At 39.8% G+C, this 15,147-nt stretch overlaps 1 protein-coding gene across 3 annotated transcripts in view; it reads left to right on the forward strand.

The window, feature by feature from the left end:
- The first annotated feature begins 620 nt into the window (after nucleotides 1–620).
- LAMA4 (laminin subunit alpha 4) overlaps nucleotides 621–15,147 on the forward strand; it is a 102,552-nt gene continuing 88,025 nt past the window's right edge. For all 3 annotated transcript variants that reach the window (XM_051792093.1, XM_051792094.1, XM_051792095.1), the window contains exon 1: nucleotides 621–1,295. In XM_051792093.1, the coding sequence (XP_051648053.1) occupies nucleotides 1,095–1,295 (201 nt within the window). In that variant the 5' untranslated portion in view covers nucleotides 621–1,094. The remainder of the gene's footprint in view (nucleotides 1,296–15,147) is intronic.

The following is a 15,147-nucleotide window of genomic DNA, read 5'->3' on the forward strand; positions in this document are numbered from 1 at the left end:
GTCTTTTTGAGATTGTAGCCATAAAATTAAGTGAGCTGTGGGCAACATATTCAGCTCACTTTCATATACACACTGCAAGCCTTGTTACCAGGGCCTCACAAAGCATCTCTTGAAAAAGGAATACAAGATGCTCTTTGTAAATAAAAGTTCATGAGTCTGAGGAATGAAGTCATTTTCCAAAATCGCAGTGAACGATATTCTTTTTCACAAGCCAACGAGAAGCTGAGAGGTGGGCTTGATGGAAAGAACTGAATGAAGCATGTTAGAGAAACCACTTAGACCTCTTAGCCCATGACACAGCCAGGCTGTCTCCCTCCTCCTCCTCCTCCTCCTCCTCCTCCTCTTCCTCCTCCTCCTCCCGCCCACAGCCTCCCCTCCCCCATGCCGCAAGGAAAGGTTGGTCTAGCTAGGGTTTTTTAATAAATTTGGCACCTTTCTGCCTTCCCCTGAATAAACTGGAAATGTTAAAAAATAAAGAGTCACGAGAGTCAGTGATCTGTGTGGAGAGGTCGGAGAGAATTGTAGGAGGGAAGTGTAGAGGGGGAAGAAAGAGTGACCTCACTTTCTGAACGGCAAAGTTTGAGTGGGAGGGTCTCAACACGAAAGGTAAAAAAGGGAATGATGTGAACATATGAAGGAAGCCAGAGCACTGAACAGAGCGTCAGTCTGTATCCTGACAGGGGGAGATAAGGTGGCTGGGGAGCCAGCGGTGCTTTCCTGGAATACAATCTCTGTTTGACACTCTCTGCTTAAGCACTGCCCATCTGTATGTTATTGTGCTGGAGCCTCTGGGGAAAAAGAGGAGCCACAGGCACGGAGAGTGAACGAGGGAGGCAGCAAAAGCGTTTTTCTTCCCTTCTTTTCCTTTTTTTTTCTTTTTTCCCCCTTCTTTTCCTTTTTTTTTTCTTTTTTTTTTTTCCCCTCTTTTAAATCGGGATCTGGTTAGACTGCCTTGAAGTGCCACATCTGGAAACTGAATGCTGAAAGAAAGTTAAAATAACTGAGGCATCACTAAGCCAAGGGGGGCTGATTGCAGAAGAGGGTAAACAATTACTGAGACGCTAGAAGACCACTGCTGGATGTAAGGGGAGGAAATGGCTTTGATCTCCGTCTGGCCCCTCGTTTCTCCTATATTATTCTTTTTGAGATGCTTGTCCTCCAGCACAGCCTCGAGTGAGGGAAGCATTTTTCAGTTTGACATTGAAGGTAGCTCAGCGGTCAGCACGCAAGAAGCCACTGTTATCAGAGGGCAGCAGCAGGCAGTAGCTACTGGAAGTTGGGTGACTTTTGCTGAGGTACAGTAACTCCCTTCTCTCTCTAGTGTCTGCACTTTTATGCTTTCATCTGTCTGTATCAAAGCTCCCATCTGGTTAACGTTAGCTTAATCATTCGAGCTTTAAAGCGATACAGGAGGGTTTGGGGGAGGGGGCGGGTATAGGGAGGGGGGGTGTCTGAGATGTTGCATTTAGAGACTGGAGAGATACAGTTCAGACTTCAAAATGTACACATGCCCTGCCTGCTGTGAGCAGATAGCTGCTGTGCTTTGCAGTGAAGCTTGCTTAGCTTGTCTCTGACTTTCCTGCCAACATAACTAAATAGGCCTGTCCAAACAGTTATTTTACAAGAGTTAATTGTCACAAGACTTTTCTGCTTGCCTTGTTGTAATTCCTGCAATTTTAAGTCACTTCAATTTCCTGAAAGAGTCTGTCTTTTGATGGTAAACTCTGTACTGTAGAAGCGTGTGCTTTTGCCTCTGAATGCCATTCGCCTTCAAATCTGAAGTTTGTTTTTGCGGTGAAAGCAGTAGATGATAAATCAAATGCATCTAGGAAACTGCCTGAAGAGAACACACCTGCAGAGATTTCCAGAAAGTGTGAGGTTGGGATTAGTGACAAATGAAATTAGAGAGATCTGAGAAGCAATTTGATGATGGAAAATTTTCCTTCAACCCTTGTGTTTTGAGATTGATTGATACTGCTCATTCTAGCAAGGCTGCATTGGGAATGAACTACTCAAAAATACAGCATCAGGAAACAATAATTACTCCAGCATGCCCTGAGGGGGGAGGGAGGGTGGAATGGGGGACACAACACAGTAATATGTCATGCGTGGAAGATTCAAAGTAGGAGGCCAATTGAGTTCCATAAGGTCATGGGAAGGGAAAGAGTAGTTCTTCTAGCATAACATCCAAAAATGAGGTGAGATTAGCACAGCTGTGTCACTGTGACAATATCAAGATCACAATCTCCGATATCACATGGCTAATTTTCCACCTCCACTCCACTTGCCAGAATTCACAGCCATGGAAATAAGTTCATAAGCCCTTCAGATAGCCAGGATTGCTGCAGGGCTGGGCAGAACTCATTTCTCTGCTCCAAGCAGCTGGACATGCTCAGGAAATGCCTGCCTACCCTGCCAGCAACTCCACACAAAACATGACCTGTGTGAGAAAAGTGGAGGTTAAACCCTGTTTTGCTCAGCACAAGGAGCCAACCCAGTTCTTGGACATGCTCCACGACGTGAAATGTTCAGATCTTCCCTCCGACCTGAGATCAGCCCTGGGAAGCTGCTTTGCCACCTGTTGCTTACAACATGGAAAGTCCCAATCAGCCTGATTCAAGAGCTGGATGGGCTTTATAGCTGCTTTTCGCAGGATAAGGGGCATAAGTGGTTGCTAGTCTTTCTTGATATGATTGTGTAGTATGGTTTTACCAAAGACACTATTCACATTGCTTCACTTAAATATATTGGACTTTACCTTGGAAAAGTGCAATGAGATACACTGGACACTGCAGGGAATGACACTTTAGTCTCCTTCAAACATTTCAATCCTCCCCAAAGTTTTGTTTGTTCAGTCCAGCCTAATAGACTCGATAACTGGTGTTTGCCCTGGCAGTTTACTTCAGCCCCTGCAATGGTAGCATTTAGACTCTGGATCCCATGTTACAACTGGATGACTGTGCCTGATACAGTCATGTCAAGGCTCTTGCCTGCAGGATGCTGTGTTTTCATGAGAAAGGAGCAAGGATTTCAGGATCCTTTGGTAGCTGAAGATTTCAGGACCCACCCCCATGGCAATTTCCAAGGCTGCCCAGTAGTATGCTCTTTTGGGATAGGATTGATGACTCTGTAACAGTGAGAACATTCTTATCCATTGATCCATGCATGTGGTTGGTAATAGGATCTGGGGAACAGGGTCTAAGCCTGGAGGTTGATGTAGGGGCCAGAGAGTGATCGTCTGATTGTCTCTCACCCAAGGAAGGAACATTTCTTTTGGTCCTCAGGGAGCTTCTCTCTCCCACAGGTCACCTCCCCTTCCTCAGCCTTGGGAACAGGGTTTTTCCCAGTAGGTTTGAATTAGCCTCTTTCGAAGCCTGAGTTCTTAACCCACAGCTAACAGTGAACCGCAGAGTAAACTCCCTTACACGGCATGGTTTGATTCAGCTCCTTCGTCTAAATATTGACTCAGGCCTACGGCTCTCCCGAGCAGACACAGGCTGTTAGTCACATCAAATAGTGCCAAATTATACAAAGGGGGCAGTTTCATAAGGCAGAGCTACAATGGATGGGGCTTCATTGTGGTCTGTGGTATAATTCAGCTGCAACATGAAACACATCAGTGGCAGTTTCTAAGCTGAAATCCCACTAAGAGTTTGATCTTAGGGACCTGTAGAAGAACAGGAGATTCCAATTATTGTAAATACATAATAGTGACTATTTCTCAGCTTTCCACTCCTCTTCCTTTCCCATGTTTGGCAACCCTAAACTGAGAGGAACTGGGAGAAGTGGTTTAAAAAATCAGAATTAATATTGATGTGGAGCCTTTTCTTTTTTTTTCTTTTGTTTTTTTTTTTTTCTTGGATTTTAATGAAAACCTCTTAAAGCAGAGAGAAGAGAACTAACTACATTTTCAAGGCTATGTTGTTATGCTGTACCTGTGCATAGAGTGGACCATAGGTTTGAGCTGGACTTCAGGCAACATCTACTACCTTGGTGCCTTGGTTCTTAATAATTATGCAATCCAGTACACCTAACCAAATCAGGCACATAAACTGTTCCTAGATGTTTCAATGAGAATCATGGGCTGTCTTCAAGTATAAACCCAAATTTCCCATACAGTAGTGGAGATGCTAGGTTTTTTAAGCCTCTAATTCCTAGTGGTCTTCCCAGGAGACCCTCAAAGGAGCCTTTTCTTCCATAAGGACTTTGTTGGATGCTTGCTTCAGGACAGCTTTATTAATCAGCTAAAATTCCAGGGCATAAAATGTAGATGTTTAAATTAACTGGACTAGATTCTACACAATAAAATGTTGTGTAACCTACCTAAGGAGCACTGTTAGTGACCACCATGAAGTATCTACCTCTCTGCCTCTTGTTTCAATGAAAATGCTCAAAAATTGATGAAAATTATTCAGAAAAGTGTCATGAGAAGGATTACAGTGTTAGGAATTAGAAGATATCCGAGAGACTCTGCAATCCAATTTGCCTAGCTCAGAGGGAGGTTAAGAAAAAAAATTGAACTGATTGTGTAAGAACATACATAGGCAAAAAAAAAAATTAATAATAGGCTTAATAGTCTAACAAATGAAGGTCTCAGCATATGCAACAACTGGAAACTGAAGGTGACCGGGTTGAGACTACAAGTTAGTTACAAATTTTAATTTCAAAAGTAATTTAGCACTGGAGATGTTATTAATTTGTGTTGGTTTGTCTATCAAGGGGCAGATAATATGAAAAGCAGTCACAAGTACTCAGTTGCTTGTGTGGTATTTAGGAAAACTAAGTTCCTTGGCTAACAAAGACAATAAGAAGAGGCTGGGAACATGTTACAGTGGCAAATTCTTATGTCTATGGGGAGACAGTGAGAAAAAGAGTGGGTACGGAGTACCAGATCCAGCTCATCATTGCAACACAAAAGCAGTTGTTGGCATGAAGTCAAAGACTAATTTTTCCAAATAAGGATAGATTAAAATATTTTACAAGGAAGATTCATCAGAGATGGAAGCATAGCATTTAAAGCTGCACATATCAAATGAAAGCAAACAAGCAAGTGGCAAACATCAGAGATGTTTGTTTCAGCATTCACTCACTAGATTGGACACAGTAGAAGGAAAGGGGATGGTAAGACACTTCCCGTTTTGGTAAGGCACAGCGGTAAAACTGAAAGCCAGAAGTAACTTGTGAGAACAGTTATATCCCACTATCAAAAACATGCCTCTAAAGTAAGAGGCAGATCCTACATTACCATTTGGGTCTGAAGCCTGCCACTGTCAATATTTGCATTTATAAATTCCATTGACATAATGGGGTTTACTCTATAGGTGTAGATTTTGTTCCCCAGTAGGAAGACAGTTCCTTACGGAGTCTAAGGTGAGAATAAACAACAGTACAAGACTTCAAATACTGGAGAGTATGGCAAATGATTCCCTGTGATTCACATTGTGCAGTTACTTTTTTGAATGAAAAATGAATGTAAGCTGGCATCCAGTAAAATACTCATTTCATTCTGATGTAAATGACTACTACAGTTCAGAGACCAGTACAGGAGATGAGCGTGGGAAGGATTAGGGAAAGGGAACACAGACATTCTGTGGAGACACTTGCCAAGTTGAAAAAAGATGATCTCAAATGTCCTCTATGGAAAGAAGGGAAGCAAATAGTGGGAAAGAAAGCAAACCAAAGCAGGAAGAAGAAAAAAGAAGAGAAAAAAATTAGAGCAAGAATGAGATAATCAAGAGACTTAAGAGTAAAGAAAAAAATTAAGTAGTTGGGATAGGGCAGGAAGCCAATTCCCAGAGCGAAGGAAGGCATGATATTATTGGATGGATGGAAGAGGAAAACTGTTTTCAGCATCAGTGGTTTTGGTTCAGGGGAAAGGCAGAGAGGCAAAAGTCCTTTAAAGAAAACAATTATCACAGCCAACTCAAAATTAGCCATTTACTATAAAAGAAAGTAAAAAGCAGAAGTTATCTAATGGAGCTTGCACATTAAAATGACATGTTTGACAATCATTTTTTCCCATTTGACTTCTACCAGTATCTGCTGATCAAAAGCAAGAAACGGTATTTGAGATGCTTTCTTTCTGGTTCTCTAAATGATAAGCATTAATCAGCATGGGGCAAGTGACAAACTTGCCTCTCTAAAATGGCTCACTTAAATATCTGAAAAGAGAGCAGTCACAGCCGCTCCTTAACAAAGACTCTAAGACTCAAACTATCATCAAATCATCTTTACCCCTTTCCCCCATAAAGGTTGGAACAGAAAATCTTGCAAACTGTTGAGAGAAACCACAATTTGATACTTTCTTGTGGCATTAGTCTGTTCAAAACAAACTAGTACTACAAAAAGTAGCAGAAGGCCTAATCCTGAGGTATGAGCCAAAAAGGTTTTTAGCTTGACAGAAACCTTTATATTCTTTTAAGCTAGTGGGTACTCCATCTACTTTAAAAATGCAGATCTTTAAATTAACTCACTTCAGACCCTCGAGGTTATGTTAGGTTAATTCCCTCTCATAATGGGCAATTTGGATTTCTAGCTGCTGTTTTTTTCTGGTATAACAAGGTTATGTTCCGAGAAACATCTATTAGTGGGGAGGAAGTTTTACTGCAGATGTTTGTGATTCCAGCTTAAGTTTCTCATCAAAGCTTTAATGAAAATCAGCTGCTTGGAGTAGCGCCGCCCGGCCCCAAACCTTTTAAATCATAGAAAACTAAAGCAAATGGAAGCACAGGACAGAGTGGATGGACAGTGGGAAATGTTCTCCATTTCAAGAAGACGTATAAAGCACCAGAAAATACAATTTAAACTCTGCAGCAGTGAGTTCCCACAAAATTTTGGGCAAGTACCAGCAAAGTGCCCCAAAGCTTATTCAGGGCTGTGAAAACCAATAAAAGGTATTTCATGCCCACTCTTATTCATAACATGGGAAGCAAGGAAGGAATTAAAAGTCCAGTTTTTCCAGGACGCCCAGGAAGAAATAAAAGAATTGCTTTCTGAAGAGAACTTGGCCTGATTTAAACTGATAACAATTGGAGCTTCTAGGGTTCAAGAGCTGTATAAAAGAGGTCTAGTTTCTGAGTAATGTATAACCAGCCACTGATAATTTACAACTTGCTTCTGGACTTAGATTTCAAACACCAAAATATAGACACCCTTGGGGTTTGTATTTTAATTGGTCCTCTTGAATGTTTGGAACTGATCCCAGTCCATTTTCACACACCACCATGAGCTGGGGTTATTTGGGTTATGCATCCTAATGCAAGATTCAACAATTGCTGAATAGCATTATATATAAAGGTGTTAGAGCTCCACAGTTTTTGAAATCTAATTCTTTATTGTAAAATTAATTCCAAAGATTTTCCTATCTGTCAGAATACATACAGTGTGTACTTGACAATGCACTCAGAGATTGCCTAAAATGCAGTAAATATGATCTGGCTTTGTCGTTCCTGTTTAGCTGCATTGTGCAATTCTTTATGTAGTTATTTCCTTGAAATAAATACCTCATAAATACTAGAACTCCTTTTTTTTCTTTTATGACAAACTAGTAAGAAACAGTGCTAACCCCCCAGCATTCAAAAGCCAAAGAATGAGAGAAGGCTGTGAAAAATATTTCAGAAGTTATTATTCCAACTTTAGAAGACCGTAAGAGCAACTAAAATTTTCTTGTTTAAGTCATGACATATGGAAACCAGGGAGCCTGAGAAGAACTGGCACACTTGAATGTTAATTTGAAATATAATTTAATAATTACTGAATAAAAAGTATCTACCTGGATAAACAACTTCCAATATGTTCTGTAAAAATAGCCCTTTTAGCTAAAACTGTAAGGCTGAGAATCATTATTTGACTCCGTCTGTCCAACAAAATGAATAAAAGTTAACTCATTCAGCCTTTCACTACTGCTGTCAGGTGGAAAAGTAGATACACAGAACTAGCACCTAAACCAGATAATTTCTGAGCTGTGTAGTATCCTACCATGCATCCTTTTACTGTTTTATGAAAGGCCTTCTAAGTGGCAAGAGATTAGCAGACTTTTCTGCCAAGGCTAATTCAAAGACAGTATGTCCTACTCCCACTCCCAGTCTCCCACTGTGGTTTTCCACCTCTGAGCCTGGATGATAGTCCATAGAGAGCCACAGAGAGCCTGCCATTCATGACTCCCTTATGCTGTTCTCCTCATTCCTGGCTGCAGGGACCCTTCCTCAAAAGCACTTTGCAGAAGCAAGCATTTGTCCAGATCCAGTATCCAAAAAGGAAAATAATAATAAAAGAGCTGACAGAGCAAAACATGCCCCAGCCCTCTCTATCCTGGCTATTAAAATCTTTCCTACCCCAGAAAGGTTAACACAGCCTGGCCCACTGAGGACTGGCAAGGACTCCAGAGCACCAGTACCTGGCACAGATCCATTCAGAGGGAAGTGGACAGGTGTTGAAGGTCTAGACGTGGTTTAAGGTCAGAGGGAATTTGCATGCTCTACTCAGCTTTTTGCAAGTTTGTGGTTTCCTGGGGCTCTCTGCTTCCAGTTAATGGCAAGGATTGTCTGCAGAAACTCAATAGGGTCTCTGATGCACCAGTTAGTTATGTTTAAATCAGCTGGAAACAGGGGCTTGGGTGATGGAATTCTGTGAGGTATGAGAAAAAAAATTGTTGGGTTTTTCTCTTGATGCATCTATGATTCCCCCTATTTGAGCCAACAAGAAACTAATTTCTTCATTATCAGACTGTACCTATCATGAAACAAACCAGAGACTTTGAGAGATCGAGGCAGGTTACCCCTTCTCTCGAACCCTGACTTTTCCTCTCTCCTTTCAGAGCACAGCCTCTGCCCAGCTTCATTCTGAATGTAAGTTATGTTGCAGTCTCACTCCCTTCCCACGCGCTTGCAGAGTGCTGGAACAGTCAAGGGGGAAGCCCCATTCCTGAGAACAGCACCTTCCCATCAGCCATCCCCAGTGGCTGCCTGTCTTGTTCATAGTTGGTCCGCTGTTGGGAGGCAGACATGGGTGAAATCTCTTTCTCTTCATCTTTTAAGATTTTCACAGTGGCTTGTGTTTCATTCTAACAGGCTTTTAAATTGATGCTATGGCTATTGGTCAAGCAGATCGCTGTTTTTCTCTACTGTGATTCCAGCATTTCAGAGAACTGCAAAATCAAACCAGGAAATACTAGAATTCAGGAGGGGGGGAAATTGCTGCAAAGGGGAAATCGAAGGAAGCTTCGGATTTACCCTCTCAGTTTTAACAATGTCTCATGAGCACAGTCATATCCACTTTAAAGCCGACTTTTCTTCCTCATCCTTGAAAAATTTTGTCGCTCTCTGAAAATCTGTCAGGGAGTGCTGGAGTTTATCAACTGATTATGTTTCACTTATCTGAGGGACTCAAGAAGAAAGTATGACTCAGAATGTGCATTTTATTTGAGTGTTTTTTGGGGACTGGGTGGAGAGTGGTTAATAAGGAAACAATGCAGATTTATCCCTTTTCCTGTAAATTGAATAAAGTTGGCATTTTGCTTGGAAGATGAAAATCAACTAGCTACCCTTTCAACTGCAGATTTTCTATTTCCAACAGTGAGCGTCTTGAAAAGTAAGTTTTTCACTCGGTGCCTGTACTAATAAGTAAATTAGTGCAGAGACTGGTATTAATCTCTTAGCCAGTTTCCAGACAGCTAAAACATTTTAGCCCTCCCCCTTTTTGGAGAAGAATGCCTTTTAAGCAGAGGCTTTGTCTTTCCCACTGTATATGGAAAAAATGACTATGCAGTTCTATGGAGAATGCCTAGCTGAGATGTGTTTATGTTGGATCCAACCCCATCTCTGTTGCAGAATGGCAGTTTGTTTTCCACTTGAACTGGGGAAGGGATAACAGTCTGGAAACTTTATCAGCACAGGAAATTTTTTAAAAATTTAATACAATTACTTAGTCAAGGTAATAGATAATGTTGTTTTTCATCATAAAGCCATCTGGCTTTCAGCTGTTTCTTGTTTTTGTGGGATTCACCATCAGTCTTGTCACTACTGTAGTGGAGGCACACACAGGGCTGTTCAAGGAGCCAGAAAATACAGGGCTGGGAAAGGGGTTCCTTTTCATTTTTTACTGTTGCTCATGCTCTGCTTTGCTTATTGGTTTAGGGATTACCCACATGCAATTAGCCATATTCTCTCTCTCTCTCTGACTACTAACTCTATCTAATATGCTATAGGGAGAAAGAAAGGTAATATTTTTTCCTCTGTCTTCCTACCAGTCAGATTTTATCTAGAATTGTAGCAACTACTTTCAGTCTTGCTAGTTTTAGTTTTAGCAGTCCCTGAGCTTTGTGTCTAAAACTTTGGGAAGATGGTTTCCTCAGCATCGTAATCTGTCCTTTATTATCATAAAAAATAAAGTTCTGTTTTGGAAGCTTAGGAGTTGATAACTCCTCAGGTAATACATAAATAATCCTAATTGTCATGAATAAGTCAACAAGTGAAGTTTTCAAGTCAGACTGTTATTAGTTAGGATCTTGTCTTGTGTCCCTTAAGACAACCATAACTTTTTCTGTAAATTCTGAGGCAAGCTTAACCCCTCTTTATATATAAATGATGGAGAACTTATAGTGTTTAGTTGTTGCTTAACACAACAACAGCTGGAAAACTAGACTAAATTCAGTCATCAGATATATTGTTTAACAGCTGCAGACTGGCCAGGCATGGTGTGCATGGCTCCAGATCAGCCGTAGCCCTGTGCTCTGAGGTGGGAGCATCACTGGGGAATGCAGGCATAAAGGAACAATATTGAGATTCATGCACAGAACATTCATTTACTGAAGAAGATTACAGATTCACAAACACTGTCACTGCTTTTTTATTACTTTTTAATGTTTGAAGATTCATATTGCTGAGCTTCAATAAACACACTGCTGCAGCTTTAATAAGCATTTCATATCACTTACCTAGAATACCCCATTATTATATTAATTTTCCCAGATCTATGGCAAATGCTCACTGAGGCTTTTTCATGGAGCCTATCTCATTGTAGAATTTAATTTAAAAAATAAGAATATGCAAAAATATTACGGGGTTCCACTGAATGACTATTTAGTCAGGAAAGAATTTGATTTTACATTTGCAAGTTAAATAACAAAACAAAAAGCTTGTTAGTGTGTAATTCACATAATTGCTTTAGTTTGCAGTCTCATTAAATGCAATTAGAACTGAGCTACTTGTCAAGATAAGTGGATAAAAAAAGATTACCAGCATTGTGCCTAAAACTGTTCACCAACTTCTGGTTAATTCCTAATTTACAACATCAGTGGAACAGTGAAAGTAATAAATATTTCACAGTTAACAACACTGGAAATTTAAAAGAACAATATAGGGATTTCACATACTACACCAGAGTGCTTATTATAAAACTATCATGGACACTGATTTGGAGAACTAAGCTAAAAAATGTGTTCCTCCCAGGAATGTTTACAGTTTTAAAAATACAATTGAAATTGCAAATTGGTAATTTGCATAAGGTTTCTGGCCTTGAAACAGTAAATATTATAAAGTGGCTTTTTGCATACAGACAGTAACAAAGCGTCCTATTAAATTAATTATTAACTGGTAATTAACTGTCTAGCTATGATGTCACACACTGAATTAATTTCTTCAGTAATAACAATTAAAATGTGACCTTTCTAGTTCAGAAGAATTTGATACTGTAGACTAGAGGTAATGAAGGCTTATAGAAATTATAAATAGAGCTGGAGGCCTAGGGGAAGCTGGTGAGCAAGCTTCTTTGTATTTAATTCTCTAGTTTGTGAGGCTTCAAAACTCTGATAAACTTAGCAAAAATCAGCAGAGAAGAAATAAAATTGCAGAGCAGACATCCACTTTTGCTTGTATGTTGTGGAGTTTGCTTGTATGGTGTAGAGCAGGATTGCTGTCTGTCTCTCTAAATTACTTTGATGTTAGAGCATGTCTGGTGAATAGGTCAGTTAAGGACTTCTGAGGGCCTCATACTCAGAGGAAGACAAAGATTCCTCTGAAATGTCACTTTACAGGGGCTTATAGGTTCAAGTACAAAGGCAATCTTGAATATGCTATTACTCAAGGTCTGGAAATTTAAAATGCATTTATTTCTTGAAGTGGCAACAGAGTGAAGTATGACAGCTCTGCAAAAAGGCATCATCAGGGCATTTTATTTTAAAAATTATTTATATTTTAACTCAGTGGTGGAAGAACTCACAGAAGTCTCCTATGAAGCCAAGACCTGATCTAGAAAGATGCATATAGTTAATTATGAGAAATGAACAGGACAGGTTAAAGGGGAAGTTACCAGCAGAACTAATGTTATTTGTACCTTGAGTAAGAGCTCACACACTTTATTTGTTTTTCCAAGAAGATAAAAATGCTTTAATCATTGTATCTAATGAAAACAAATGGCATGAAAGATACTTTAACAAAAACAACTTCTGTATCAAAAAAAAATTTCCATATTCATGTTTCCTTCCTCTTATGAAAAAAAACAGATTTTCCTTAAATACCTCAAAAGCTCTCTTACAAAGTTAGTTTCCACTTTTCATGGGAAATCTTATCACTGAAATGTAATGCTTTCTCGCTACACTCTTTGACTAATCCTTTTCATATAGCTGGTATGCTTCAGCACTAAATCATTGCAGGTCTCTCATAAAAGTTACCCTCAAATACAAGAGTGAGGTCTAACACTTAGAAAGGATGGAGAGAAAAAATGGGAAAGGCAACACAATGCCAAGCAATGCTGTGTATGTATCAAAATGTCCTCAAAACATAGCTGATTAACTGGAAACCAAAAAATTTCTTTCAGCACTGTATAAGGAAGCATGGAAGTTTTGGGACCGGCAACAGCCTTATATTCCTTGCAGGCATTTGAAACAAGCAAAACATGACTACCACAAATGGCTGCCCATGTGAGGATATTCATTATTCCTAGTGGTTCTGACTAGTTCTTTTAAAAGACATGACATTGTCAAGTTGTGTTTCTGCTGGGTACATCTGGGACACTGTAATCTAGGATTCCGTTGTATGCACTACTGTAGATTACATTGGATACATCTGGATACAGACCCAGATAATCAGCTCTAGGTGGCCCTGCTTAAGCAGAGTGGTTGGACCAGTTTACCTCCAGAGGTCCTTCCCAACTTCAACTATTTTGTGATTCTGAGTGGCTGTGGTCATTATTCCATTTTACAGATCAAGAAAGAGAGTGAAAGAGTAGTGTTCATCATCACACAAGACATGAGCAGAAGAATATATTTTCTTGAGTGCCAATATCCTTATGAACACAATTAGGGACAGAGAAGCTCATGCATGGAAATAAGGTGATGAGTTTCTTAACCGGTCAGTGAGAAGGAATATTTTCCTTATATTAATTTCAAACAATATAATGAAACTATTGCTGTGGAGTTGTTTGTACATTAGAAGTAAAGGGTATGTAATAAAGTGAGTGAGTGACTAGAATCAGGTGCAGGGAAAGTCAAAGTGGAGGAGTGGGAGAACAAATGGAAAGCAGAACAGGGAGTACACAAGCATGAATAGAGAACAAGGCAACAAAAGAACGGCTGTGGGAGCCAGTGAGGGCAGGTGGAGATCCATAACCCATAAGTGTAACATTCAGATGCTCCATTAATAGATACAGCCCAAGAGAAGTACAGAGGCCTCCCTGAAGAAGGGCCAATGAACAATCATTTCATCCAGTTGGCATTTACTGTAAGGCTGTTTAAATAACATTCAAGTCTCGTTGCCAACAAAAGAGACATATAATATAGACAACACAAAACAGTAACCTATAAATAAAAGCTAGAGTGTGCTATAAATACAAACTGAGGAGCCATGGATTTAATTAATGTCACACTATATATAAATGGGCCTATTGGAATATACTGTCTGCAGCAAACCTCTCATTGCTACAAGTACTCACTATGCTTTTGAGGAAATTGTAACTGTACAAATCTCTATCCATATGAATATTCTATCTCCTTTGGCAAATTCAAATCCATCCAAATTTGGAGGACACAAGATCTAGAAGAAATTAATAAACAAATTATTTGCAACTATACCGTTATAATTGTAAAAAAGTGGCAGGAATATGAATGACAGACAACATCAGAACTGTCATCAAGTACTTGTATATAAAGAGGCCAAGGACACCTTCTAGAAATATTTTCTATCTTGTGCCTCAAAAAATCAGAACAAAACAAAGCAGAGAGAATTTAATTAGACAAATTCTACCCCAAGTCATACACTTCACATAGGATACGTCAGATCATATAATTCTATAATGTTAAGGGTTGGAAGGGACCTAAAAGATCATCTAATCCCAGCCTTCCCTGCCATGGGCAAAACCACCTCCTACTAGACCAGGTTGCCTTTCTCCTTTCTCAGATCCTTTCTCCACATGGCCTACCATAGTTAGATCAAATCTAATTGTTGGAGTAGTAATTAGAATCTGTTTCAACACAGCCATTTGTTATCTTAACAATTTCAGCTGTTGAGAGACAGATACCACCCTCTCAAGCTTCTTCCTTAGCAGCTATTATGTGAAAAAATGCAGAGCTTTGCTTTGCATTTATTGATTACACATTGCTGGCGATTTTGTACAGTGTAGTGTTCATGTATCAAACAGGTGAGGATAAAAGCTGTGAAGAACAGAAGCAATGACAAATAATATTCAAAGCAGCAAATAATATTACAAGCACTGTTTTAATGCAGTTATCTCTGATGGGCCTAACTTTTTGGAAAACAGGAATCAGGAACCATACAGAAGCATTGGCAGCATCTGGTACTGGGTTCAGTGTTTTGGTATCTCCTAGTTATGAAGTGTGGTGAATCAGCCTTCCATGGTTAGGTAGGCCAAATAAGAAAGACAGATTACCTGCTGACTCACACTGCTCAGATATCATACATGTACCTGTAAAATATGTACTATCTCCTGGGCACAGATAAAAACAGCATAGTTCCAACTTTTAATGCATTCCTAAACTTACTTAACAGTGTTTCTCAGCTGTCAATATTTGGTCCCAAAGTGTTTTCAGCAAGAACTGGAGAGCTACCACCAGTGAGCTCCTCACCCACAAAAGTGGAAAAGTCTAAGTGTGAGGTGCACTGAAGCATCACACACTGCCTAGATGAGTGAAACATT

Source organism: Manacus candei, unplaced genomic scaffold (genome assembly GCF_025592945.1).
Source record: "Manacus candei isolate 608988 ecotype Guabito, Panama unplaced genomic scaffold, ASM2559294v1 h1tg000034l, whole genome shotgun sequence".
NCBI classification, from domain to species: Eukaryota; Metazoa; Chordata; class Aves; order Passeriformes; family Pipridae; genus Manacus; species Manacus candei.